Source organism: Pseudogymnoascus destructans (genome assembly GCF_001641265.1).
Source record: "Pseudogymnoascus destructans isolate 20631-21 unplaced genomic scaffold scaffold_13, whole genome shotgun sequence".
Classification (NCBI taxonomy): domain Eukaryota; kingdom Fungi; phylum Ascomycota; class Leotiomycetes; order Thelebolales; family Thelebolaceae; genus Pseudogymnoascus; species Pseudogymnoascus destructans.
In genome coordinates, this window is record NW_020167532.1 from 606,428 (window position 1) to 632,186 (window position 25,759).

A 25,759-nucleotide genomic window follows, 5' to 3' on the forward strand; every position below is an offset into this window, starting at 1 on the left:
TTTAGTTGGGGGGTTTGATCACCGCATCATTTTGGCGCTTTCGCTTGTTTGGCGCTTTCGCTATACATGTACGTTGATTCTATTACAAATAAACCTTATAAATAATTACTTATTTATTCAAAAGGGTAAGTTATTCTATTTTTTTATAATATTATTATACTAACTATTTTTAGAGATGAAGAAGTTCCTAGTCTTTATAGACAAAATATAAAATGTTTTATATAACGTACATGTATAGCGAAAGCGCCAAACAAGCGAAAGCGCCAAAATGATGCGGTGACCAAACCCCCCAACTAAATGTTAAATTCCTCAACAACAAAACATGCCCCATAAAAACGATGAAAGCCAATTAGTGCTAGCTATCCAGGCTATGCAAAGCGACCCAAAGTTACGCCTTCGAGTTGCTGCTAGGATCTATTCTGTGGACCACCGCAAGCTAGGTCGTCGTCTAGAAGGTGTACCTTCACGACGCGATATCCAAGCCAACTCACGGAAATTAACTAACCTAGAGGAGTCCGTCCTTGTTCAGTATATACTCGACCTAGCTGCCAAAGGGTTTCCTCCTCGGCTGTCTGTTGTTGAAGATATGGCAAGTCGACTACTTGCAACACGCGACGCGTCACGCGTTGGGTCGCGTTGGGCTTCAAACTTTGTTAAGCGGCGTGTAGAGCTCCAGACACGCTTTCAGCGCAAATACGACTACTAGAGGGCTAAGTGCGAAGATCCAGAAGTTATTAATGGCTGGTTTGAGCTTGTGCGTAACACAATTGCGAAATATGGTATCGATGAAGCAGATATCTACAACTTTGATGAGACTGGGTTTATGATGGGCGTTATCTCAACTGCTATGGTTGTAACAAGCTCAGACGGGCGGGCAAAAGCAAAGAAGGTACAGCCTGGTAATCGGGAATGGGTTACAGTAATCCAAGGCATTAGTTCTCAAGGTTGGGCAGTACCACCATTTATCATTGTTGCAGGCAAAAACCACCTTACATCTTGGTATGAGAATAGTGGATTTTCAAGCGATTGGGTGATTTCTGTTACTGAAAATGGCTGGACTACAAACGAGAGAGGCATGGATTGGATTCAGCACTTTGAGAAGCATACAAAGGCCCGGAGTGTTGGTGGTTATCGCTTGTTAGTCCTTGATGGTCATGAGAGCCACCACTCAGATGAGTTTGAGGAGTACTGCAAGGAACACAACATTATTACGCTTTGTATGCCTGCTCACTCTTCTCATCTACTCCAGCCACTTGATGTTGGCTGTCTCGGCCCGTTAAAGCAGGCCTATGGTCGGCAAATTGAAGATATGATGCAGGCTCATATTTCTCATATTACAAAGGATGACTTCTTTCCTGCCTTCCACGCTGCATTTAACACTACAATGACGGAAAGTAACATTCGAGGCGGGTTCCGAGGGGCAGGGCTTCTTCCATTTGACCCTGAGAGAGTGATATCTACACTTGATCTTAAGTTAAGGACACCAACGCCTCCAAGCTCCCGCCCAGGTACTGCTCAACCTTGGGTTTCTCAGACACCAAACAACCCAATTGAAGCTATGTCACAGTCTACATTTATTAAAACTCGGATTTCACGCCATCAAAATAGCTCTCCAACCTCAATCTATGCAGCTGTTGACCAGTTTACAAAGGGTGCATCGCAAATAATGCATCAATTAGCACTGCTAAAGGGAGAGAACCAAAACCTACGACAGGCAAATGAAGTACTAAGCAAGCGCCGGAGAGCTAGGAAAACACGACTACAGCAAGGAGGATCACTTAGTCAACAAGGGGCGCAAGAGCTACAGGATGAGAGGGATATTGTGCAGCAGGTAGAGCAGGAAATAAGGGCAAGCCGTGGTCGGAAGCCAAGGGAAGAAACCCGTGCCCGTCGCTGTGGCAAGTGTGGTGAGACTGGGCACAATGCGCGCACGTGTCAGATTGTAATAGACACCTCTGAGGAAGAGGACTCCGAGTAGTTTCAATTGATTTCTAATGTTGTGGTAGATTTATCGCAATGTTTGTCGTGAGGGTAGATAATTTTGGCGCTTTCGCTTGTTTGGCGCTTTCGCTATACATGTACGTTATATTAACTTTTAATAGTCATTGGATTAATAGTAACTTTGAATTAAAGTCAAAATTACTAGATATGGTTAATTTACAAGAAAACCATACAGGAAGTTATTTATTTAAAGTCTTAAAGGATACTTTAGATGAATTTGACATTTTTGAACATATTCAAAGGTATATAAACCCCCTCTATTAAGATTTAATAATTTACTAATTAATTATAGTATTACTAGAGACAATGCCTCTAATAATAATATTCTAATTTCTAAATTAAAGGAAGAATACCTTAATTTAGGATTAGAAACATTTAATGGTAATATACCTTGTATTGCTCATGTTATTAACATAGCAGTACAAGATATATTATTAAACTTATTAAAGGATGAAAATATATCTATTTCAACAGAAATAGAAGAGCAAATATTAATAGAGCAGGATAGTGATATTAGTAAGTTTATATATCCCCTTAATATTTAAATATACTAACTTTAATAGATTTATCTAATTTATCACCATGGCTTACAAGGGCCTAAAAAAATACAACTAGGTAAGCTAATATCTATATCCTTATTTAGTTATATAACAATACTAACATTTATAGATAATGCTACTAGGTGGTCTTCTACTTATTATATGCTTAATAACTTTTTAAATCTTAAAGAACCCTATAGAGATTATTATTGCAACATCTAAAGCTAAGGTATTTAAAGATAAAGAAAGCATTAGGTTAAAAGAAGAAGACAGCTTAGTTTTAGAGACTTATAAAGAAATATTCGAAGTCTTCAGCCGCTATCCTAATTAGGCAATTATGATGCCAAGCCTATCAGGGTTTATATTTCCTACTACAGCTAGTTTTATGGGGCTGCTACAAAATGGAGCAGCGTTACAGCAAATGTAAATTGCTCTATTACCCGGGTTGCTTTGTCACTAACAATCGCTTGAAATAACTGTGGTTGTTTTGATCTTAATGCATTAGTAATGTATTAAGTATATATTAGGCGGCTCTTACCTTCTCCACCTCTTCTTCTTCTTCAGTGGCAAGTCGTTCTTCCTGATATCTTTTATACTCAAATTGAAGACTACTATCAATACTAACAGTATGGAGGTGTTGTTCATAAGTTTTGTGAGTGGGTCGGGCTAGGGCCCCCTGCGTAGGCTGGTTTGGCAATTCTGGCCAAAGTACCGATTCTCACGCGTCACGAACACTTGAGTGTGAGAGCAATCAATTCTGTAGAATAATGAGTAGAGTAGATACCTAAACCCCTATATAAAACTATACTATAAGCCTAGTACTCTGTGTGCATACCATTTGCAGCAATTACTGCTACCATACGTGTAGGCATACTATTAAGGAGAGCCTTAAGCTCAGCTTCTCCAACTTGCTCCCACGCTTCCTTAACAGCTACACGGAGCTGGTCGTAGGACATATGTTCTGGATGATTATCTTGTAGATAATTCTTCATAATATGCCACACCCGTTCAATTGGGTTGAGATCTGGTGAATACGGGGGCCATTCTATAGGGCAAATACCACGGGATCTCAACTCTTCATATGTTGCACCTGCTCTATGACCTGGAGCTCCATCTTGCATCAATGTAAGGCCTGGGTGTAGGCGTAGCCAGCCGTGGATTAGAGGGACAGTATGAGCCATATAGGACTCAGCTCCTATTTTCTCATATTCCTTCTCCCAAAATAGTATAGGACCCTTTCCAAGACCACCTGAGAAGCAGCCCCAGAACATCCAACCTCTAGGGATTGTTAGTAAATCCTATAGTAAATAGGAGTCTCTTACCTTCTCCATTGTACTCTATCTACAACACATGTATCATCCCACATTTCCCCTGCTTTTCGAGTAACCCACGTACGAGTATGGCGGCCTCCCGTTACCCACGTCTCGTCAGTCCAAAGTATCCTATTCCAATCATTCCGTACCCAATCCTTATGTTCAATAGCCCATGCAAGTTGCTTTTGTCGATTTGTCTCTGAGATAATAGGCTTCCGCATAGCAATCCCTTAATAATTATTAGTCTATATAGTAGTAAAGTAGAGAGGGATACTTACGTTGATTATAGCCTCTCACAGACAGAGTGTGGGTTAGGACAAGCCGTGAGCATGGAATATTAAGAATGCGTATTATATTTGTATATGGCATACGCCTATTCGTGCGAGATGAGGCTATAAACTCAATAACCTCTTGAACTTGCTCATCGGATAGGATAAGTGGCCTACCCGAACGCTTCTTCGGAGTTGGAGGGCCCTGGCAAGCATACCAAGCCTGCCGTTCCGTGCAGCCAATATAGGCTGCAATTTTTTGGAACTCCCAATCTAGGGAGCGTAGTAGTGCGCAACGAAGCCGCTCATCGCGAGTAAGATGAGGCATTGTAGTTATTGAAAGAGTATGAATTTCCTACATATAAAATACAATAGTAGGAATTTTGACGCGTTAAAAAGGTACAAACAAGCCTACGCGTACCCATGCTCCAACCCATGCCCAACCCCCGGTCATCTCATGACCCACTCACAAAACTTATGAACAACACCTCCGTATGGTCTAATACTGTTAGTATTGATAGTAGTCTTCAATTACTACCTCAACTAGACCTATGGTATTAGACCATAGGTTTAGTTGAGGTAGTGAAATTATCTCATCCATTGTGAATAATGCATTAGCAATGAATTACTACTGTTGTTGTTGCCATGCCCTACAGGTTTTACGTTGGTAGGAAATTAGGGCCCTATTATATACCGTTTTTAGCCCTACCTGACCATATCATGTGATGCTACGCGAGCTTAGCTGACTAACGTGCAAGGTTTAGTCATAAAAGTGGAGCATTTCGGGTCAGCTGAGATAACCCCTAATGGTCTGCTCACCTGTGTACTCGGGGCCTTAGAACGACTTACTACTGATATTAAGGCCCTAGTAATATCATCGAGGCAGCAGAGTACTCTAGATAGTTGGTTTACGTAGTCATTCAATTTAAATCACATGTTTCTAGTATACCGATATTTCAATTATAACGATATTCAAGTGTTGTCAAAATTACATCGCTATAACAGGGGTCCTACTGTATATACAAATTACCACTAGCTATCATAACAGGCACAGTGCCCCCGGGCTATACACAGCCGATAACGCCCCAAAATGCCCCGCAACCCTAGCCAGCTCTCATATCATGGCAGAATCCCAATCCTTCACCTTTCTTTCTTATCCTCCTCATCAACATCATCAGCATCAATCTCAATGCCCCTTAGAGCTGCGCTCTCTCCACGGAGGCCAGCAAGGACACGCCTGACTGTTCCCCCCTTAATAGCATCATGATCCTTCGTATAAACTGCATTCACAACGGCCAACGCCGCCACGAATAGCCACACATCCCCTCCCTTCAAGCTCTTCCACCATCCTCTCTTCACACCCACCTTCCACACACTATCCATGCTCAATCGTGACATGTACAAGAAGTTACCCCTTCCAGTTTCCCTCTCCAGGAAGCTCCACAGGCCTGCGAGGAAACCACCAAGGAAAAATCGCTGGGTGGGAAGTGCCTTTGAAGGCATGAAATTTTGGAAGAAACAGATGGCTGCCCAGGCCGTACCAATGGAGCCCGTCGCGAATGCTGACGTACGGAGGACTGAGCGGCCAAGCTGGTCGAGAGAAGCAATGGGCGAGTTGTAAAATGACTTGTACTTTGGGAGGGAGAAGACAGCGAAGACAACCGCGAAGAGTCGGGCGAAGCGTGGGAAGGCCCGGAGCCAGGAGGTGAGGTATGTCCTAGCGCAGGACGGATCGTTTGGATGGAGAAGGGCGCATGAAAGGGAGGTGATTAAGGGGTGGGCGACGTCTGTAATTGGCGCCGTTGACTGGAGTGTGGTAGGCAACGTCTTCTTATTAGGGAATAAAATAGGAGAAATGAACGGCCTTAAAGTAAGTGTCAGTATGTGAATATAGAAGGATCAAGCAGGGACTTACGGGAAACGGAGTCGTCCCATTTCAGCGAGACTATCGACAACCTCCCCTGGTGCTGGCCAAGGAAGGTTAGATGGGTAATCCACAGGTCTCGCTTGTATGTACGGTGGCGAGAACCTCATCATAAAGCCGTTTAGTGCCTCTGGGAAACAATCCCTATCGAAAACAAAGGCGTGCAGCAGCTGTCCGGATACAAGCGGCATAAGCATCCAGCTGCCAAACCACCACGGCCTCTCCCATCTCCCTTTCTTTCCCCAAATCCAGCCTTGCTCTTCTGCAAGATTATATGCGGCTTCCGCGGCTTGGCTAAGCACGTATATTGCTAGAGATAATCGTAGTTGCTCGCCAGGGTATACCCCTAACATGAAGCCTGCCAAACTAGCTCCGACAGCAGGTGCAAATCGGGATGTAAGGGTTTGCGAAGTTCGCGGATTCCGCCGCCGGAAGGGCTGTGCATCGGGAGTGAGGAGGTGCGCTCGTAGGCGTGTGAAGAAGCGGAATAGCAGGCGATGTAGGAGAAGGATGGATGATAGAGATAGGGAAAGTCGTAAGGTTGGCGAGCGCCAGAGGGTAGTCTTCGCGGTGCTGAGAAATGTTAGTTCTGTGCTCTCTATTTGATGAGGGGCGGCATACTCTGCTTTGCCCTTAAACAGGGTCTCCTTTATAACAGCCCATGCCTTCAGCGCAGCTCCTGTTGCCAGGAAAACGCGTAAACTCGCGCGGACTGCGGCGGCATTGTGATCATCGCGTCCAGGTCTATCCACGAGCTTCTCGACTTGAGACACCGTAGGCGTATTCCGCTTCAGGACTTTCGATCGCGATATGATATATTTATGTAGAACCTGGTACTCCTTTGCGGATATCGTATATCGTAGCGTATTGCGGAGAACTGGGTCTGTGGTGGATTTGGCCGACAGTCGGTCTCGTCCCGGTTTCCCAGAGTCGAGGTCGGGAGTCGCCATTGATAAAGCTGTTTACCATCCAAATATCAAGAGAGAGTCCGCCGGCCTCTGCAGCTTATAGAGTTATTCGTTTCATATATCGCGATGATTGTTGCTTGCTAAGTGGAAAAGCGCATTGTTCAATGGTCGTGCGACACGTGGGAAACCTCGGCTTTTGGGACCGGCTACGTACTTGACCGGAAATGAAATCAATGCACAACAGCAAAAGCACATAGAAACACACACAGTATTTAATTGTTTCTTACGTTGTGCATCCCGAATATTACAATCAACTAAAGCAAGGCATCTAGAATGGTACACAGAGCGCAATCCCGCAGCGATAACCAAGGTAAATGATTTTCGTTGGGATATGTAACTATCACATGTAAATCGACCCTTATATTGAATGAACATTTATAACTTTGTCAAGTTGTTCCTACGGTTTGGTTTAAAACAGCTGGTAATTCAACAGCAACTACTGCACTCAATGGCAAGCAATGCTCTCATACCGCGATAAATGCAGGCCCTACTCCAAGCCCATCTTGACTTCATCCCCGATACCCCAGTCCCCGTCTCTTTCCCTGTGCGGCAGCTGTCCAGGCAAAGCCTCGCCCTCATCCAGGTCCACAGTTCCCTTCCCAATAGTGCTTGTCCTCTTCAAATAACCTGGCCTAAACCCCGCACTCTTAGGGCTTGAGCTGTCATCGAGGGTAAGCTCGGAAGGGGGTCTTCCACTCTTCACAGACGAAACAGTCTCAGAGCGTGATCGCTGCCTCTTGCTTTTAATCTCTGTCTCTAGCTCAGGCGGCGGCGTGGAGCAAGGAGTGATCTCTGTACTGGCCGTCACCTCCACAAGCTCAGCGTCGCGGTACCACTTTCGCCTCCGTGTGTACTTGCTCCAGCCATCTTGTCCTCGGCGACCGTTTTGCCACTATGTTGGTTAGTTAAACTACTTGCAAAAATGCTGCAACTTAGACACACCTTGTTATCATAGTAAATCCACCCATTACCTCCACCTTTTGTCTCAGATGTCGCATTTGCCCCTCCTTCATCGCCGTTACCTGCGCCCTCAACCAACCACTTACTGCCTTTTACCCATCTCCATCGAGCATTTCCTCCATCAACATCAGGCAGCTCAAATTCGGCCTTTGAAGGCGCAGGGTTTAGATGCTCATCAGTCCAATTTGATCGCTCATATGCGAACAGAGATGTGGTCCATCCCAGACCAACCCATCGTCTCTGGTTCTCGTAAATAATAAACGTGAACTTCACACCCGAAGCATTGGGCCTTCGTTTACTCGCAGCAGAAGCAGCGAGCGATGCCCCTTCGTGATAGTCGTTACTTTTCTGACCCGGCAACTTTGGCTTTGAATGCTTGTCCCGAGCTGGGAGATTCGGCGGTGCATTCCTGGCTGCAAAGTGCAATCCTGTGATTGCCGAGCATACGCGGCGGATAAAGGATGAACGCCATAAAATTTCTCGAGATACCCGAGTTGGTTTTGAATGCCAGGTAATGATAAGCGTCCCTATTGTCAGAGCAATACGCTTGGTGGTGATGATTCGTAGAGGCGGGAGAGTAAGAAGAAGCCATAATGGAGTAATGAGGATTATTCGTATAAAAAGGGTAGTAAGTGCTGGGCGAGTTGTCGCAGATGTTGCTGTCCGCTGAGTAGACAGGAAGTCTGTCAGCTGTATAAGGGGATCAAGCAGCATATTGCATCTTGCTGTGTACTCCTTGAGAGTTTCAACAATGTCGTCCAATGACTTCTGATGCTTAACATTCGTAGCCTCTGAATCCTCTCTTTTATGCCCTTTCTTCTGCTTCTCTCCAGTCACGCCCGTTGATGATAGAGGTGAGTATCGTCGCGAGTACATCCCCAGAATAAGGCCCAGCACAACCACTACGGGCCCGGCAAATCGTAATATGATGTCTCCATATAGAACTGTTGCCCAAAAGAAGGCTACGAGTATGAAACTCTCCCACGAGTCATTGGTTGTCCATGTCAACAACCCCACGAACTTGTTGAGCGGAAGAAGGAACGCGTGTGAATAGGCAAGGGCTCTGGTGATCTGAGGAGGCGTCGCTATGAGCAGTGGTGACTTCTGATGAACGAGGATAGTCGACCTGTGGCGGTTTGCGGAAGATGCATGGGACAGAGATACTGGGGAGAATGCCGCGGTTGTCGTCGGTCGCTGGTCGTTCGCATGCTGTATGCTCTCATCGTCGCGGCCCGATGGAGCTGGTGAGGAAGACATCAGGTCGAGCCAAGGCGTATCCTGGAGACATTATTAGCTCTATAAAACGAAAAGAAAGCCTCCAATATCAGTGTCGCAGTGAGGGGCGGAGGTTCGACGACCTACAAAAGCAGCCATTTACGTCGTCATTCCCGACTGGAACCCTGTCTGGACCAGCGTAGTCGAAGTACAGAGAAGCCGTAGAAAAGGAAGGCGCGAGCGAGGAACTATCCCAATTCAAGGAAGGAGATCTTGCGGAAATTCCGATAGATACAAGTTGAAAGCTTGCAGGTGGGTGCTGATAAGTACATACAGTCTTGAAGTGCTAGAGAAGAAGCCGAGTATTTTTATCACATGCCGATTAGGGCGGACATCAGCAATCGACTTATACCGGTGGCTTTCTTTACACACGCGGTTAGATGGTAGTAAATGCTTGGAATATCACTTTCCAAGTTGTTCAGAGATCAAAACAAGTATCACAGATCACAGTAAACATATACAGTAGGTATAAAGGTCCCTGCTTTCGTCGTGGTGATTAATGGCTAGTTGTGTAAGTTCGGCCTTGTTCCTTAACTCACATGCTGGTTTGCACGTACCGGTGGTGGACAAGCACGTACCGGTGGTGCACGTGCTTCCCACCCACAGGTCACGCCCGCACTGATTGCGCTAAGATAACAATCTTTTCGCGAATGGTAACCACCAACCTCTCACATCACACTCTCTCCTGTTCTTCATGCACACAGCCGACGTCGAAAACACTTCAATACTACTCAAACCACCGACAATATGTCGAGACCTGCTGGTTTACCACCGCGACCAGTAACTGCTGCGTACGACCTGCGTAGCAGCAACTCCTATCGTCCACTCCCTCCCCCGCCGAAACTGAGCTACGACAACCAGGGAAGGGGTGATTCGTCGCATCGCAACAACGACACATATCGCCCTCGAGACTCCGACCATCATCGACATGACGAAAACCGTGCACCTGGAACAAGCGCATATAGAGGCGACCCTCCATCGTTTCCCAGGGGCGGTGCCGATTTATACAGGCCACCATCGTCGGGCTTCTCGTTCAGACGAGATGCGCCCGAGACCATCGACATAGCACGCACTCACGACAGCTATCGTCCGTCGGGAGCCACGCGACGACACGGCCAAGATCGAGGATCGCGCCACCGTGACTCGCGACAGGACTCCAGCCGGCAAGGCGCACGAGGACGTGGCGGCTACCGCAGTCGCGGAGGATTTTCCAAGAAGGCCGCGGAAAGACCTTTCTTGCAGACCAACCGCGCACCAACTCCAGAACTTATGCCGGGTATGGATGAGACCGAGGGGGCTGCACCAAAGTACTTGGCTGTCGAAGACATGTCAGATAGCGAAGAAGCAGACATGGATGTCTCGGACGATGAAGACTACAAACCCGAAGACGAGGAAGAAGAGCAACCCAAGAAAAAGCAGGTTCGAACCGAAGTAAAGGCTTCTGCGGATGGCGACAGCGTTCCAAGATGGTCAAATCCAGACCCGTATACAGCCCTTCCACCTCCAGACGAATCAAGTGTCAAGAAGAAGGATGTTGTGAAACTAATTAGGAAGGCACGCGTGTCAGCCGGCCTTACTGATGCAGCGAAGACTACTGCAGAGACGGATGACTTCATCTCATTTGATTTTGGCGATGATAACTTGGGAGCTGACGAGGACGAGTCTGATGACGAAAGCGTTGTTGGAGTTCCAGGCGCGCCAACTGGACCGCGAAATGGAACTTACAGTCACCGCGAAGAAGTCTTGGGACCTAGAGATGTAGCAAAATCCCAAGAAGTGACTACACCAACTGGAAAGTCCCGTGCTATAGACAGCTCTACAGACCCGGATCTCGGCAACAGGAAGCGCACATACGACGACAAAATCAAAGGGCCGTCGCTCGTACCAAAGCCAACCCCCAAAGGCCCCGCTACTGGGAATATTGTTAAGGAATGGAAAGCCAAAGCAGGGATTGACGATACGCCATGGCTTGCCAATCACTATCCCTCTTCAAATATGGGTTCATGGTACGTCTAGCTCTTCGTCACGATTTGTACTAGCCCTAACATATATAGGCTTCACATGGAAATTATGGACTTCTTCCATCGTTTCAAACCTGCGGAGGTGGAAGAGAACATGCGTGGCGCACTCATTAGCGATCTACGCCGCGCCGTTCAAAAGGTTTGGCACGATGCTGACATCTTGCCTTTTGGTTCATATCCTGCAGGGCTTTATCTACCAACTGCAGATATGGACTTAGTGTTCGTGTCGCGCGGCTACATGGATGGAGGTTATGGCAAATATACCAACAAAAACGCCCTTTTCCGTTTCAGAGATTTCCTCGACAGAGAGAAGATCGCAGCACCATATTCTATTGAAGTAATTTCCAAGGCCAAGGTGCCTCTGGTTAAGTATATCGATTATTACACTGGCCTTAGGGTAGACGTATCTTTTGAGAATGACACGGGCTTGATAGCAAACAAAACGTTCCAGAATTGGAAGGATACATTTCCTGCCATGCCCATTTTGGTTACTATTGTCAAGCAGTTTTTGGCTATGAGAGGCCTCAACGAGCCTGTGAACGGTGGCATTGGCGGGTTCACTGTTACATGTCTGGTTGTCAGCTTACTGCAGCACATGCCTCAGATCCAAAGCGGAAACATGATCCCAGAGCATCACTTGGGCGAGATTCTCATGGAATTCTTTGACCTTTATGGCAATGAATTCAATGTCACCACCACGGCAATTCAGTTGAAGCCACCTGCATATGTTTCGAAGGCAAGCATCTATCACTCCAACCCTTTACTACATAAATCTAACACATCACAGAATAATGCCAGACAGATCGTCTACCGTGCGGGTAACCTTGATAGATTCTCAATCATCGACCCGAACAACCCATCGAATGACATCAGTGGTGGCTCCCACAACACCCAAGCCATCCGAAAGGCCTTCTCGCGCGCATTCGATGACCTATTCAAGCACATGAGCGATCTAGCCACCAAATCCATCGAGGAGCGCAGAGGCCAGAGCGTCCTCGGCGTCATCCTCGGCGGAAACTACTCGAGCTTCGAGGTCCAGCGCAACCACCTTGAGCGCATCTGGCAGAAAGAGCACGACCGAAGATGAACAAGTGTACGACTACGACGTTGCAACGAACGGGATGTATATTACCCCAGGGAACTCCGGACGGGAACACACGAGCATGGTAAATGGGTGGCGGCGGTTGTCTTAAGGCGTATGGCGCGTGAATACATACGATACCCAACTGAGCGAGATAGCTCAACAGTTTAGCATTCAGAAACCTCTCTATAGCCTTGTTGGCCTTGCTCCCATCATTCACATTCGATAGACAGATTTTTGTTTCTCTCCCTTTTTTTCCCCATTCCTTCAAAAGTGGATGCAATAACAGTGACTGACGCGGTATCTAGGGATCTCGCTCAGACGGGTCAATCAAGCAGCCTGTGCCGACCGCAGATCTCAGATACCGAGATGGCTAATTTCGACAGTGCTTTTGGGAAGGTATTACGCTAATTGGCACAGCAGAGATTTTACAACGGCGGCCACTCTTAGGAGTGTGCTGCTCGTTTGTGAAGTTCAGGGGGTGTTCTTTGAACGAATTCGCTTGCTTTCTGCTGCCATAGCGCTTTGTGCGTTTGTGGTGGTGGGTTCGACTGCGAGCATTCTTTCTCACTTTAGAGGCACTTTATGTGTTGCTACGGAGAGGAATTGTAATCACGAGGTCTGCGTCCCAGGGATTTTTAAATAGCTCAATGGTTGTCATATTCACTATGAGAAAGAAGCTTTTGCAAACTCGCTCGATCTCTCTCGCTCACTCGCTCAGATAAACCTGTTATAACGCCCCGCCGAAACTGCGAGTGACTAAAGCAAAAACAGTTGATCTCCGGTTCCGTAAACCCCCCGCCTGCCGAATCAAGCAATAACACCAGTCCTAAACGCGTCGCTCATTCAAATCCACCACACTCACGCCAACCCCCCACCACTAGCACTCTCTCCAACCCTCACATCATCCACCTCGATCGTCCCCACAACTCTCTCCTCATCCCTCCCCCTCATAACACTCGCAGTCGTACTAACACTCTCACTCCTCGTGCGACTCTCATCCTCCCTCGCCCGTCTCCCCTCCCTAACCAACCTCTCCAAATCCCGAATCTTCTGCTTCAACGCATCATTCTCCCTCTTCACAGCCTCCAGCTCATGCCGATGATACGCGGCCTCCTCATACCGCCCCGTCGTCTGCACAGACGTGATAGGCTGCCCCTCCACGCCCGAAAGCTGCGGAACCTGACCACCCGACAACTCACGGTGCAGCGACGAGAAAGAGGGACGGAGGGGGTACGTGTGCGAGAACTCGGAATGCTGGTACGAGCTACTCGAGGTGAGAGGCGGGACGGGCGACGAAGCCCCAGAGCGCCGCGAACTGGTAATACTGTTCTGCCGACTCAGACTGAGTGATTGGGTCGTTGAGTCGTGGCGCGGGAGTGTGCCACGCGTGCGCTCCGAGATGGAGGGCGCGTAGACGCTTGCCAGACTGCCTGCTACGCCCGCGGTGGTGGAGGCTGAGGAAGCAGCGGCGATGCTGCGCGCGCTGGCGGCGGAGGAGGAGCGGTGGTGGCGCCGGGTGGAGGGGAGGGGGTGGGAGGGGCCTGAGAGGAGGTGATTGGAGTGGTGGTCTGAGGCGTCGGGGAGGCCGGCGCGCTCGGAGGTTGAGGAAGTGTTGGAGACGACGGACGCGTTTTGGGCGGCGCGGAGGAGGGAGAGTTCGCGGGTTAGTCGGTTGACCTGGGGGGTTTGTTAGTTTGGGAGGGTTTCTGCGTGGGATGTGAGGTTGGGGAGTGAGGTTGAGGACTTACGACTGCTTCTTGCTCTTTCTCTAACTGGAGGTGTATATCCGCTGCTGTGAGTGGACGAGGATGTCTCAAGGGGCCCGGACCAGTTCCAACGCCCGTGTTGTCGGTCGTGAATGTTGGAAACGCGGTTGTCGCCTGCGCGCCAGCGGGTTGAAAAGCAGCCATGAACGCGTTTGTATTCGAAGGCAAGATGTTAGGAACAGGTGGTGAGAGTGGAATGGTTGGCGGCGAGGGCATCTGCTGCGACGCACGGCGAGACGAGGGGGTTCCTGTAACGCGGGGTGATTGTTGAGAGATTAGGCGCGGTGACGGGGGAACAGAGTTGAGGTCTGGCGCCATGGTTGTTTCTCGTTCTGTGGCGTTCGGAATCAACGGGCGCTTCGTGGCAACAAATGTGAGCTCAGTTAGGACATTATCTGGGAAGAGTTGAAGCTGTGAACAAACAATAGATTGTTGGATCTAGGGGTCATGGTGCCTGTACTCACTTATGCATTGTAGTGCATCTATACTTCGTACATGTACCTTGGGGGTTGCTCGTTGGTTCCAAATAGTTATGACGTAGCGGGGGTCTTGCGTCATGGTGGGGTGGAAGGAATAAGACTTGATATATGATTCTTACCCACCATTTATATATTCCAATCCTCGTGAATGCTGTAATTTAGTTTAACTCTAACATCTAAAACCCGAAAGTGAGCCCGATTCACCCCCTCAACTTTGGGCTCGTACGTTCCCATAAAGCTAACAATTTCTAAAGCATATCCGACGTAACCACACACACATTATCAAAACCTCAAATACACAAAATGTCTTCCCAAAACCAAGGCCACGAATCTCCTCCAGCGGAGAAGCAATCTGATTCCCAGAAGGCCGCTCCTTCCTCAGGACAGGGCGTCAGTGACAAGCCCAACACCGAACAGTCCGCCAAGGACCAGCTCAAGGTTTGTGGAAACGAAGCATTCATTCATTCTGATATATATTCATGGCTAACAATTGCAAACCAGGACCTTAAATCCAACCCGACGGGTGCGATGGAGGATCATTTGGAGGAGAAATTCAAGAAAGACTTCCCTCAGAAGAAATATTAGCACGTTCGAGAAGAGGCTGTAATAATAGTATTATGATGGACATAACGTACATGTAACTATAGCGAATGTGCCAAACAAGCGAATGTGCCAAAATTCCACGACTACCCTACAAACATTGCGATAAACCCACCACAACACTAGAAATCAATTAAAACTACTCATGAGTCCTCTCCCTCAGACGTGTCTATTACAATCTGACAAGTGCACGCATTGTTCTTAGTCCCACCACAGTTGCCATAGCGACGTGCACGCGTTTCTTCCCTTGGCTTCCGACTACTACTTGCCTTTTTATTTCCTGCTTGCTCTACCTGCTGCACAACATCCCTCTCATCCTGCAGCTCCTAACGATTATAGCTTATGGTTGTTATGGTTGTTATGGTTGTTATGGTTGTTATGGTTGTTATGGTTGTTATGGTTGTTATGGTTGTTATGGTTGTTATGGTTGTTATGGTTGGTACGGTTGTTACAGTTGTTACGGTTGTTACGGTTGTTACGGTTGTTACGGGTGCAGCCTTAGCCACCAAGGCTACAACTGCTAAGCAGACAACTGTATACTATGAGGAATAGCCTCACCTTCCTTCCTTCTTCTTCTTCTCCTCTCTTTAGATTCAATCTAGCCTATTATTCTCCGGACTGGCTTCTTGACCTCCATGACCATCGTAACATAAGATTGAATCTCACCTTTCTTTTGCTCTCTGAGCCTGAACCTTGATACTGAAATTTGAATTCCCTTCTTTGGAAACCCTACAACCATATCCTAAAGTCGATTCCAGAACACCACAGAACACACCAGAAACACCAGAACACCACAGACTTCATAGATCAGACCTTTCACAACGCTCCCTCGACAAGGAATATAGCTGTGAGGGAAGTGCGCTCCTCTCGAGTGGCTCCTACAGTCGACAAACTGCGCAATAGGGCCTTTGGCGATATGAGTCTGATCTACTGAATACGAAAACTGAAAGAATAGCAAAGCTGCTATGGCACACACAGCCAAAGAAAAGGTCAAGATGGCTGACTGAAACCCAGAAGACTATGAGTCTATAAATGAGAAAACAACCTTGGCAGATGAGTCTGAGAAGAGAGATGAACTTCAAGATGACTTCCTCGAAGCCCAAGAAGATTTCAAGAGGATGGACAAAACAGCTCAAGAAAGACACCAGTCTATACTATCAAACGGCCACCAGATGAGGAATTGGAATGTCAACACCTACACTGAATTCCAAAAGCTGTCATCTAGCAGCCAAGAGTATGCCTGGTCAATGTTGAAAGTCATTATGAAGGACTACCTCATTGTCAGTCAAGCTTCTGATGCTACTATTGCAGAGCAAAATGATGCTATTCTACAGCTCCAAGAAGAAATTCAAGACAAGGATGAAAAGATTACTGAACTGCAAGGCATTCAAAAATATCTTGAGAATACAGCTCCTATTCGCAATGCAGCACCTCGCCAGTCTGCTCGCATTCCGGATCCTCCTATTCTTACGGATGGGATTGAACCAGCTTTTGAAGACTGGGTTGTGAAGATCCGACTCAAGCTGGAAGCCAACATCGACCACTTCCCAAATGACAAGATGCAGATGAGTTATCTCCAAAGCAGACTAGGAGGACTTGCAGTTTGCCATGTGAACCCAAGGCTTCGCATTACCTCACCAAACATGCTTTAGTCAGCAGAAGAAATCCTCCAACTCCTCAAGAAAGTGTTTAGCGACCCCAATAGGAGACACACTGCACAAACTGAGTATCGCAAGTTATACCAAGGCAAGAATACCTTCACAACATTCTGGGCTGAATTCCAGAGACTCACTGCAGAGCTGGACTACTCAGAAGAGACCTTGCTTGACGATCTCCGATTTAAAATCAACCAAGGCATGCAGAAAGCCCTTGTTGCAGAAGTGGGAGCTACCACCCTACATGAATTCACGAAGAAATGCATGCTTGTGGACCAAAACCTACAGAGAATTCAAGAAAAGGAGAAGAGAATGAAGCCACAGCCGTTTGCCTACCAGAAGCAGAGTGGCCAGAGCCCTACTGCTAGTACTGCTGTTGAAATAGTGGCACCACAGAAGAAGCTCTACCGCTCTCCCCACCAAGATCCTGAGAAAGAATCGCTCATGAAGCTTGGCAAATTCTTCCATTGCCACGAAAGCAGCCATCATGCTCATGACTGCCCTCAGAAACAGAAAGGCAGACTCAATGAGATCTCTGCTACTGAGGATTCTACCCAGTATGAGTCGGGAAAAGAATAGCCTCTAGAAAAGACATCGCTAGAGGTTCTACAGCAAGAATTGCCTCCTCTGCCTCATCATTATCCCATTCGACTATGACACTCCATTCTTAGCTACCTGCAGAATAGGAAGGAATCAAATTGTCATGCAAGCCTTAATGGATAGTGGTGCAACAGGTGGAAGCTTTGTGAATGCTGTTGACGCAAAACGAATTTGTGAAATTGAAAACATCTCTCCTATCCAACTTATAAAACCAAAGAACATTGAAGGATTTAATGGAGTTGCAGCATGCTATATACCCTCAACTACAAATTGGAGATCACGTTGAAAGTCTATGCCCTCTATTCATTACTACTCTTGGGAAACAGTCTATCATTCTTGGGAAAGCTTGGATGAAGCAGCATGGAGTCACACTCAATATGGTAAACGACCAAGTCATCTTTACAAAGGGTCACTGCCAGCACACTACACCAACAGACACTTTAAAAGTGAAAAGTACAAGTCCCCAAGCTGAGAAGGAAATACAAGATAAAGAAGCTCCGAAGCCAGCCCTCCAACCTCATTATAAGAACAAGAACAAATGCACTGTTACAATGATTGGAGCTGCACCATTCAATATGCTTCGGAAGCAGAAAGGAGCTAAGGTTTTTGCAGTATCATTTAAAGATATACTCGCTGAACAAGCAAAGGAGGAAACGAAATCGACCCAAAACTGATCCTCCCAAAGGAGTTCCATAAATATCTCGATGTGTTCTCAAAACAGGCTGCAGACAAACTTCCGCCTCACAGATATGCAGACCATCACATTGTGTTAGAAGGGAACTGGAAACTAGGGCATGCACCACTCTATAACATGTCTTGAGAAGAGCTTGATCTTGTGAAGAAATACGTGGAGGACAATCTTACCAAAGGATTCATCGAAGCTAGCAAAGCACCATTTGCCTCACCTGTGTTATTTGTACGCAAACCAGGAGGTGGACTTCGATTTTGCGTACACTATCGCAAACTAAATGCGATCACAAGGAAAGACTCATACCCACTTCCCCTCATTGATGAAACATTGCCTCGATCACAGGTGCCAAATATCTTACAAAGATTGATATTAGACATGCCTTTAATCGAATTCGCATGCAGACAGAGGAGGACGAAGATCTGACAACATTCAAAACTCGATTTGGATCATACAAATACAAAGTTCTCCCATTTGGACTTACGAATGGCCCAGCAACATTCCAACGATATATGAATGAAACATTAATGGAATACATAAACAAATTTGTCACTGCATACATGGACGATCTTCTTGTCTATAGCACAAGTAAGGAGGAACATGAGCATGTCAAAATGGTTCTACAAAAGCTTCAAGAAGCAGGACTACAAGCAGATATAGCAAAATGCGAATTCTTCGTTCAAGAGACAAAATTCTTAGGACTCATCATTGGAGTTAATGGAATTCGCATGGATCCTGGAAAGGTGAACACTATATGGGACACGCAAGCTTTTATCGGATTCTGTGTGTTCTATCGAAGGTTTATCAAGAACTATTCAAACATCATGAAACCACTCGTCAACTTAACAAAAAAAGACCATGTCTTCGAATGGACAGAAGCATGCAGGGAGCATTCACACTTCTGAAAAAGACTGTCACAGAAGCCCCAGTCTTACGACATTTCGATAGAGAGAAGACAGCCTATGTTGAGGCTGATGCCTCAGATTTTATTTCCTCAGGGGTACTGTCACAGAAAGATGACAAGGGAATCCTACATCCAGTTGCATTCTTCTGGAAAAAGATGGCACCTGTAGAATGCAATTACGAAATCTATGACAAGGAGTTACTCGCCATCATCAGATGCTTCGAAGCATGGAGACTAGAAGTCGAGGGCACAGCAATGCCAGTCCAAGTTTTGTCAGATCACAAGAGTCTTGAATACTTCATGACAACAAAGAAGCTTACTCGAAGGCAAGCTCGATGGGCTGAGTTTCTGTCAAGGTTTAACTTTCAAATTATATATCGACCTGGGAAACAGAACGGAAAAGCAGATGCATTAACTCGAAGACCGGGAGATAGACCAGAAGGGAACGAAGAAGATGACCGCCAAAAACAACAACTTCAAACCCTGCTACCACTCAAGAGACTCCATCCAGACCTCCAAGAGATAAGGAAATTCGAAGATGCTAAGGTGAATCAAGACATCCAACTCGCGCCAGTCCACCTACAGGAAGCAAGTATTCTAGACAAAATCCAAACTGCACAACTTCAAGACAGCTTATGCAAAGACACTATTCAGAAGCTTCAGAATGGAGAACGAAACAGTCCAGACATAGCTCTAGCATATTACGAGGTGAAGGAAGGGCTCTTATATTATCATAATAGAGTCTGGGTTCCAGAAAGTACTCATGTCGAACTCTTACAAGAAATTCATGACCAACCAGCAATGGGACACCCTGGCATTGGGAAGATGATTCGGGTCATCAAAAGACAGTATTACTGGCCCCAGATGAATAAGACAATTATACGATACATCAAGAACTGCCATATCTGCAAAAGATCAAAACCTACAAGAGATGCTTATAATGGACTTCTTCAACCAATCCCTGTTGGCAGCCAGCCATGGCAGGACATATCACTCGACTTTATTACAGGATTGCCATTGTGTGAAGGAAACAATGCTATCCTTGTCGTAGCATGCTGACTTACAAAAGAATGCCATTTTATCCCATGCTTTGCAGGCCAAGAATGCACAACTGCAGAAGCAACAGCACAGCTACTCCTTCGACATGTATGGAAACACCATGGTTTACCAAATTCGATCATCTCAGACAGAGGCCCCCAGTTCGTGGCTGCAGTGTGAAAAATCCTCTGCAAAGTTTGGAAAGTTATAACAAAATTGTCTACTGCCTTCCACCCAGAAACGGATGGGCAAACTGAGAGGTTCAATGCAGAACTCGAACGATATTTACAAGCTTATGTTAACTATCTCCAAGACAACTGGGTCGAATATCTTTGCATGGCAGAATTTGCAGCAAATGCTCTACCGTAAGACTCTACAAAAATCAGTCCATTCTTTGCAAATAAGGGATTCGAGCCAAGAATTAGTTTTGATATTAAGAACAGCGAGTTCCAAATAGCGCCACAGGAACACAAGGATATGATATAAAGCATGAAAGATATTTGGGAATTTCTGCAAGACCAAATCGCACTCTCACAAACTCGCATGGAGACATTCGCAAATGAATGCAGGAAAGCTGCACCAAGATATCAGGTTGGAGATCAAGTATGGCTATCTACACGAAATATCAGGACTCAGAGGCCATCGAAGAAACTCGATCACAAGCAAGTTGGTCTGTATAAGATTCTCGAACGAATTGGGCAAGTGGCATATCGATTAGAGCTACCACCAATCATGAAGATACATCCTGTCTTTCACAGCAACCTCTTACGATTTGACTCAGATAATGCTTTACAAGGCCAGCACCATGAACCACCCCTGCCAATCGTTATAGAAGATGAACTTGAATAAGAAGTTGAAGAAATCCTAGATTCTAAATTCCTACAGAAGAAGCTGTTCTATATGGCAGCATGGAAGAACCACCCACCAGACAACACTTGGTATCCCGCTACAAACTTCAACAATGCACCTGAACTCACACAAGCTTTCCACCGAAAATACCCACAGAAGCCACGATGATCTTACTCTTGATCAGGAGATCAATCTTAGTAGGGGGGGGGGGTAGTGTTACAATTATAGCTTACGGTTGTTATGGTTGTTATGGTTATTACAGTTGTTACGGTTGTTACGGGTGCAGCCTTAGCCACCAAGGCTACAACTGCTAAGCAGACAACTGTATATTATGAGGAATAGCCTCACCTTCCTTCCTTTTTCTTCTTCTCATCTCTTTAGATTCAATCTAGCCTATTATTCTCTGGACTGGCTTCTTGACCTCCGTGACCATTGTAACATTGTTGACTAAGTGATCCTCCTTGCTAAGCCTAGATTCTAAACTCCTACGGAAGAAGCTGTTCTATATGGCAGCATAGAAGAACCACCCACTAGACAACACTTGGTATCCCGCTACAAACTTCAACAATGCACCTGAACTCACACAAACTTTCCACCGAAAATACCCGCAGAAGCCACAATGATCTTGCTCTTGATCAGGAGATTAATCTTAGTAGGGGGGGGGTAGTGTTACGATTACAGCTCACAGCTTGTTACGGTTATTACGGTTGTTATAGGTATATAGGGGATTATAGGTGCAGCCTTAGCCACCAAGGCTACAACCGCTAAGCAGACAACTGTATATTACAAGGAATAGTCTCACCTTCCTTCCTTCTTCTTCTTCCTCACTCTTTAGATTCAATCTAACTTACTTTACCCAGACTGGCACCATGACCTCCGTGACCATCGTAACACATTGTAAATAATGTATCAATTAGCACTGATAAAAGCAGAGAACCAACACCTACGACAGGCAAATGAAGTGCTAAGCAAGTGTAGGAGAGCTAGAAAAACATGACTTTCCCATTCAAGTTCATCTTCTATAACGATTGGCAGGGTGGTTCATGGTACTTGTAGTGGTGGGTGCTGTCATACTGACATTCGTTGCACTCAGTTTGCTATCAAACTCAAGAGCAAACTTAGAAATCTGATCCTCAAACCTACAAGTCACCATACATATCTTGGCTTATCACACCAACAACAAGAGCAATACTACTCAACGATTACTGAAAACTCTTCTACTACATCTGTTTATGCTACATACATCACGGCATATCATTTGGACACTCACTGAACAAGTTATTAAGAAAATCTCCTCCTTAAGGGGGTGGGCCAATACTACCACATGGCATATCTCTACCAAATAGAGGCCTAGGAACATGAACGATAGCTCCAAAAGCTTCTACAACCCTCTATGATTCATTGCACGTTATCGCTCCTTAGTTACCCACAAGATTGGTTAAGTTATGACATAATTTGTCTATAGGTACTCTGACCTTGGACCTCCTTTTCACTTCCTATAGGCTAGGAACCCAAGAGATGGTTCTATGGGATTCTCTTACATTCACTACATGATTAGCAAGCTAGTTGTGGGTCGCACTTGATTTCTAATACATTTACCAAGCCTGGTTAGTCATGGAAAGTCATGGAAAATGAGAGAACTACACTCCTTTGGCATAAATAGGATTGCCCTTTCCTTAAGAAAGGGCAAGCAGACAATACAGTAAATTGACTATCACATACTTCCACGTCTTTTTCAAGCTTCCAAGCATTGATCTTGTTATTCTTTGTTTCTGAAAAGTGAGTGAGGTGCTAACCTCTGACTTATCCCTGAGTTCTCAGACTCATCATTTGTTACAACTTGTCTAAACCACTCCACTACATGATACACCTGATTGCTGCGTTGTGGAATAGTCTAAGCTACGACCCTTTGGCTCTGTTTCCTAAGACAGTGTGTTGTCTTAGTAAAATCATCCCTTCCCCTGGGTGGCTAGATTCTCACATCTGGTGCACCCACCATTACAATTTGAGGGCCACAATCAGGGCCCTCGTCGAGATATCTGTGTTCAGTGCCATCGTTTGAACTTAAAAGGCACTGTCGATTGTTAGTCAGTTCGTCGGTCCCAAGTGAGGGGAAGTTATGCATACCTTGGCATTCTTGGCAGGACAAAACTTTTAAATGCTACCTCCATATAAAATTGCGCACTTCCCAGACATACCTGCACCACCTTAATTCTGTGCCGGGAATCACGATGAGGAATCTGAATCATGTTTTCAGCCACACCCATGACTAAGCCCTAACCCTCTTTCATACTGAACCAACACATGATGCCCCACGCTCCCGTAGATTGCAGTTGAGCCTCAAGATCAAAATCTGAAGGTGACAAACTCCGATTTTCAAACTCCTTCTTTCCTCTTCATCCTCTTTACAACTGTAAGTCGCCCCTCCTTAGGTGTAAGGACACAGGGCACCCAGCTCACAGTAATAGCATATGAGAGTGCGAGTCGGAGGCTAAATGGATGCTATCCTATAGGTCTACTACGAAGGATACAAAAAAGATGAAGGAGGAACCCTGTGAGTCGATTCCCTCAAGTACCCGAAAACCATCCGACTCGGTTAGCCCACCCAAATGATCACACGTGACCAGGGGGAACCCTGTGAGTCAATTCCTCAAGTACCCGAAGCCTGTCCGACTCGGTTAGCCCACCCAAATGATCACACGTGACCCCGCGGCTACCCAGAGTCTACTCCTTCGAATGAGAGACGAGAAGGCATCCTTACATTAGGCGCAACTCCTCCCCCTTACTTCTGTTGCCCCAAAGCTCCCCTTTCATTCGGAAGCATCAAAGCTTCTCTCCCCTTCAGTTGCACTGAAGCTCCTTCCTTCCTTCATGTTCTTCTCGTACCGAATCTTTTACTGATATTCACTTATAGCGAACACCCCTCCCAACCTTCTGTAACGCTGACTTCTAAACGATAGAAGACACAGAGGTTTCTTGCATAAGGTTGACTTGACAGAGGAGTCAGGGGATTAAACACAAAGGCTTTCCAAGTAACATGTTACAGTATTGTAAAGAATACTATATTGAGTTGAGCATGAAGCTCCTATCTAAAGAAGATACTATCTACTTATATAGTGGCATCGTGCCAAAGGGAACTGTAAGGAACTAGTTCCTACAGTCTTCACAGTTCCACCCTAAGTTCCGCCCTAGGGAACTGTAGGAACTGTAGGAACTGTAGGAACTGTAGGAACTGTAGAAGTTCCAACAGTTCTCATAGTTCCATCCTGCAGGGTGACGTGTGGTCCTGTAGCGTGACCTACTCGGCTAATAGCTCTGCCGATAGCTGTAACACCTTCATTCACACCGCAGCAATGTGGACGTTCACCTTCTTCAACAAGGTCAAAATGACTGGCTGGGATGCTAGGGCTGTCGTAAGTTTATATGAATCTTTTGGTGTTCAACTTCTTGTCGCAGCCAGTGGGAGTGCACATCGATGTGCTTCAGCTTTGTGACGAGCTTGGGCGATTCCTTGAGTAGGAGCCATACAGTTTGCAGGTAGTCGCATTGTAGGGTATATTCTTCGTGCAGTTCCAATTTTATCATGGAGAAGAATCGCTGCCACCAGTACAGTTATTTTGCGCAGTGAGAGAGTGCAAGGAGCTCAGCTTCTGTTGTTGAAGTTGACACAGTTTTCTGCTTTGTGCATCGCCAGTCAATGGCGCCGCCGAAGAGTGTAAACAGATAGCCTTCTGTGCTTCGTCTTGTTTCCTCACAATCTGCATATGAGACGTCACTTGAACATTGGAAGTGTAGTTCGTCAATGTTTGGTCCATATTGAAGTGCATAATTCTTCGTGCCTTGCAAATAGAGCAAGAGTCGGTCGGCTGCAGCATGGTGGTCTGGTCCGGGGTTGATGAGAAACTCTGCTACTTTTTGCATTGCGCAGGCTATGTCAGGTCTAGTCACGACTGCAGCATAGTTCACTAATCCAATCTTCCGTTGATAGAGATGAATCTATTGTTTTGTTGGTTGCCCATTATACAGGGTAAGTTAGACTGTGATCATTGGTCTCTGCGGCATCCTTGTTTGCATGACCTTGTAAGATGCAATAATCTTTTCAATATATAATCTTGACACATCCACAGTTTGCGCTGAGTGCCGTCTCACACAATTCTAATTCTGAGGAACCATTTTATTTCCCCTATTTCCCAGAACTCGTATGCCTCCATGAGTTTTGTGTGGAAGTCTATTGCTTCACGCTTATGTCTTGGGTGGCTGAGGATACAGATGTCGTCAATATAAAAGAAGACTATTATGGTTATCGGACATGAACAGACACTGTGCTTCAGGAACTTGTGTAAGACCTAGAGATGTTAACGTCTCTGAGAAGTCACGAAACCAAAGTAGTGGTGACTGTCGTAATCCGTAAAGGGCACGGTTGAGATTCCAGAACATCCCTTGTTCTTGATATCTGTCTGCACAGCGCACATACACTTCTTCGTCAATGCGACTATTTCTGAATGCATTGATCGCATCCATTTGATCAGTGTCGAGGTCGAAGTAGGCTGTGATTGCCATAAGTGCACGGAAAGTCCGCAATGCTAGTGTCACTGCATACGTTTCATCATGGATAGAGTATCGCTGCAGATCTCCTCTCACAACAAGTCGAGCCTTGTATTTTACAAGGTAGCTACTATCGTCAAACTTGTATGTAAATACCCACATAAGAGGTATTACAAATGAATATATTTGTTCATCTTGAACAGATGTGAAGGTACCCTGTTTTCGAAGGTCATTTATTTCCTTCTCAGCTGCTGTTTTGAAGCCGATCTGATGTGGGTGGC

General features: G+C 46.0%; 5 protein-coding genes across 5 annotated transcripts; 2 read left to right on the forward strand and 3 right to left on the reverse strand.

The window, feature by feature from the left end:
- Positions 1-5,082: 5,082 nt before the first annotated feature.
- Positions 5,083-7,102, reverse strand: VC83_05377 (uncharacterized protein). The gene is made up of 3 exons (XM_024468999.1): positions 6,668-7,102; positions 6,038-6,619; positions 5,083-5,986 (listed from the first exon to the last, which is right to left on the reverse strand). Exons 1-3 carry the CDS (start codon positions 6,994-6,996, stop codon positions 5,263-5,265), a joined length of 1,635 nt encoding a protein of 544 aa, XP_024323414.1. The 5' UTR covers positions 6,997-7,102; the 3' UTR covers positions 5,083-5,262.
- Positions 7,103-7,351: 249 nt separating this feature from the next.
- PEX30 (peroxisome- protein) lies at positions 7,352-9,765 on the reverse strand. Its single transcript, XM_024469000.1, has 3 exons — positions 9,337-9,765; positions 7,957-9,252; positions 7,352-7,906 (listed from the first exon to the last, which is right to left on the reverse strand). The coding sequence occupies exons 1-3, from the start codon at positions 9,346-9,348 to the stop codon at positions 7,502-7,504; spliced, it is 1,713 nt and encodes a 570-aa protein (XP_024323419.1). The 5' UTR covers positions 9,349-9,765; the 3' UTR covers positions 7,352-7,501.
- Positions 9,766-9,922: 157 nt separating this feature from the next.
- VC83_05379 (uncharacterized protein) lies at positions 9,923-12,600 on the forward strand. Its single transcript, XM_024469001.1, has 3 exons — positions 9,923-11,255; positions 11,304-12,006; positions 12,058-12,600. The coding sequence occupies exons 1-3, from the start codon at positions 9,997-9,999 to the stop codon at positions 12,355-12,357; spliced, it is 2,262 nt and encodes a 753-aa protein (XP_024323420.1). The 5' UTR covers positions 9,923-9,996; the 3' UTR covers positions 12,358-12,600.
- A 386-nt stretch (positions 12,601-12,986) lies between these two features.
- On the reverse strand, positions 12,987-14,643 carry VC83_05380 (uncharacterized protein). The gene is made up of 2 exons (XM_024469002.1): positions 14,103-14,643; positions 12,987-14,031 (listed from the first exon to the last, which is right to left on the reverse strand). The coding sequence occupies exons 1-2, from the start codon at positions 14,436-14,438 to the stop codon at positions 13,213-13,215; spliced, it is 1,155 nt and encodes a 384-aa protein (XP_024323236.1). The 5' UTR covers positions 14,439-14,643; the 3' UTR covers positions 12,987-13,212.
- Positions 14,644-14,732: 89 nt separating this feature from the next.
- Positions 14,733-15,625, forward strand: VC83_05381 (uncharacterized protein). The gene is made up of 3 exons (XM_024469003.1): positions 14,733-14,788; positions 14,854-15,037; positions 15,101-15,625. Exons 2-3 carry the CDS (start codon positions 14,903-14,905, stop codon positions 15,182-15,184), a joined length of 219 nt encoding a protein of 72 aa, XP_024323235.1. The 5' UTR covers positions 14,733-14,788; positions 14,854-14,902; the 3' UTR covers positions 15,185-15,625.
- The last annotated feature ends 10,134 nt before the right edge of the window (positions 15,626-25,759 follow it).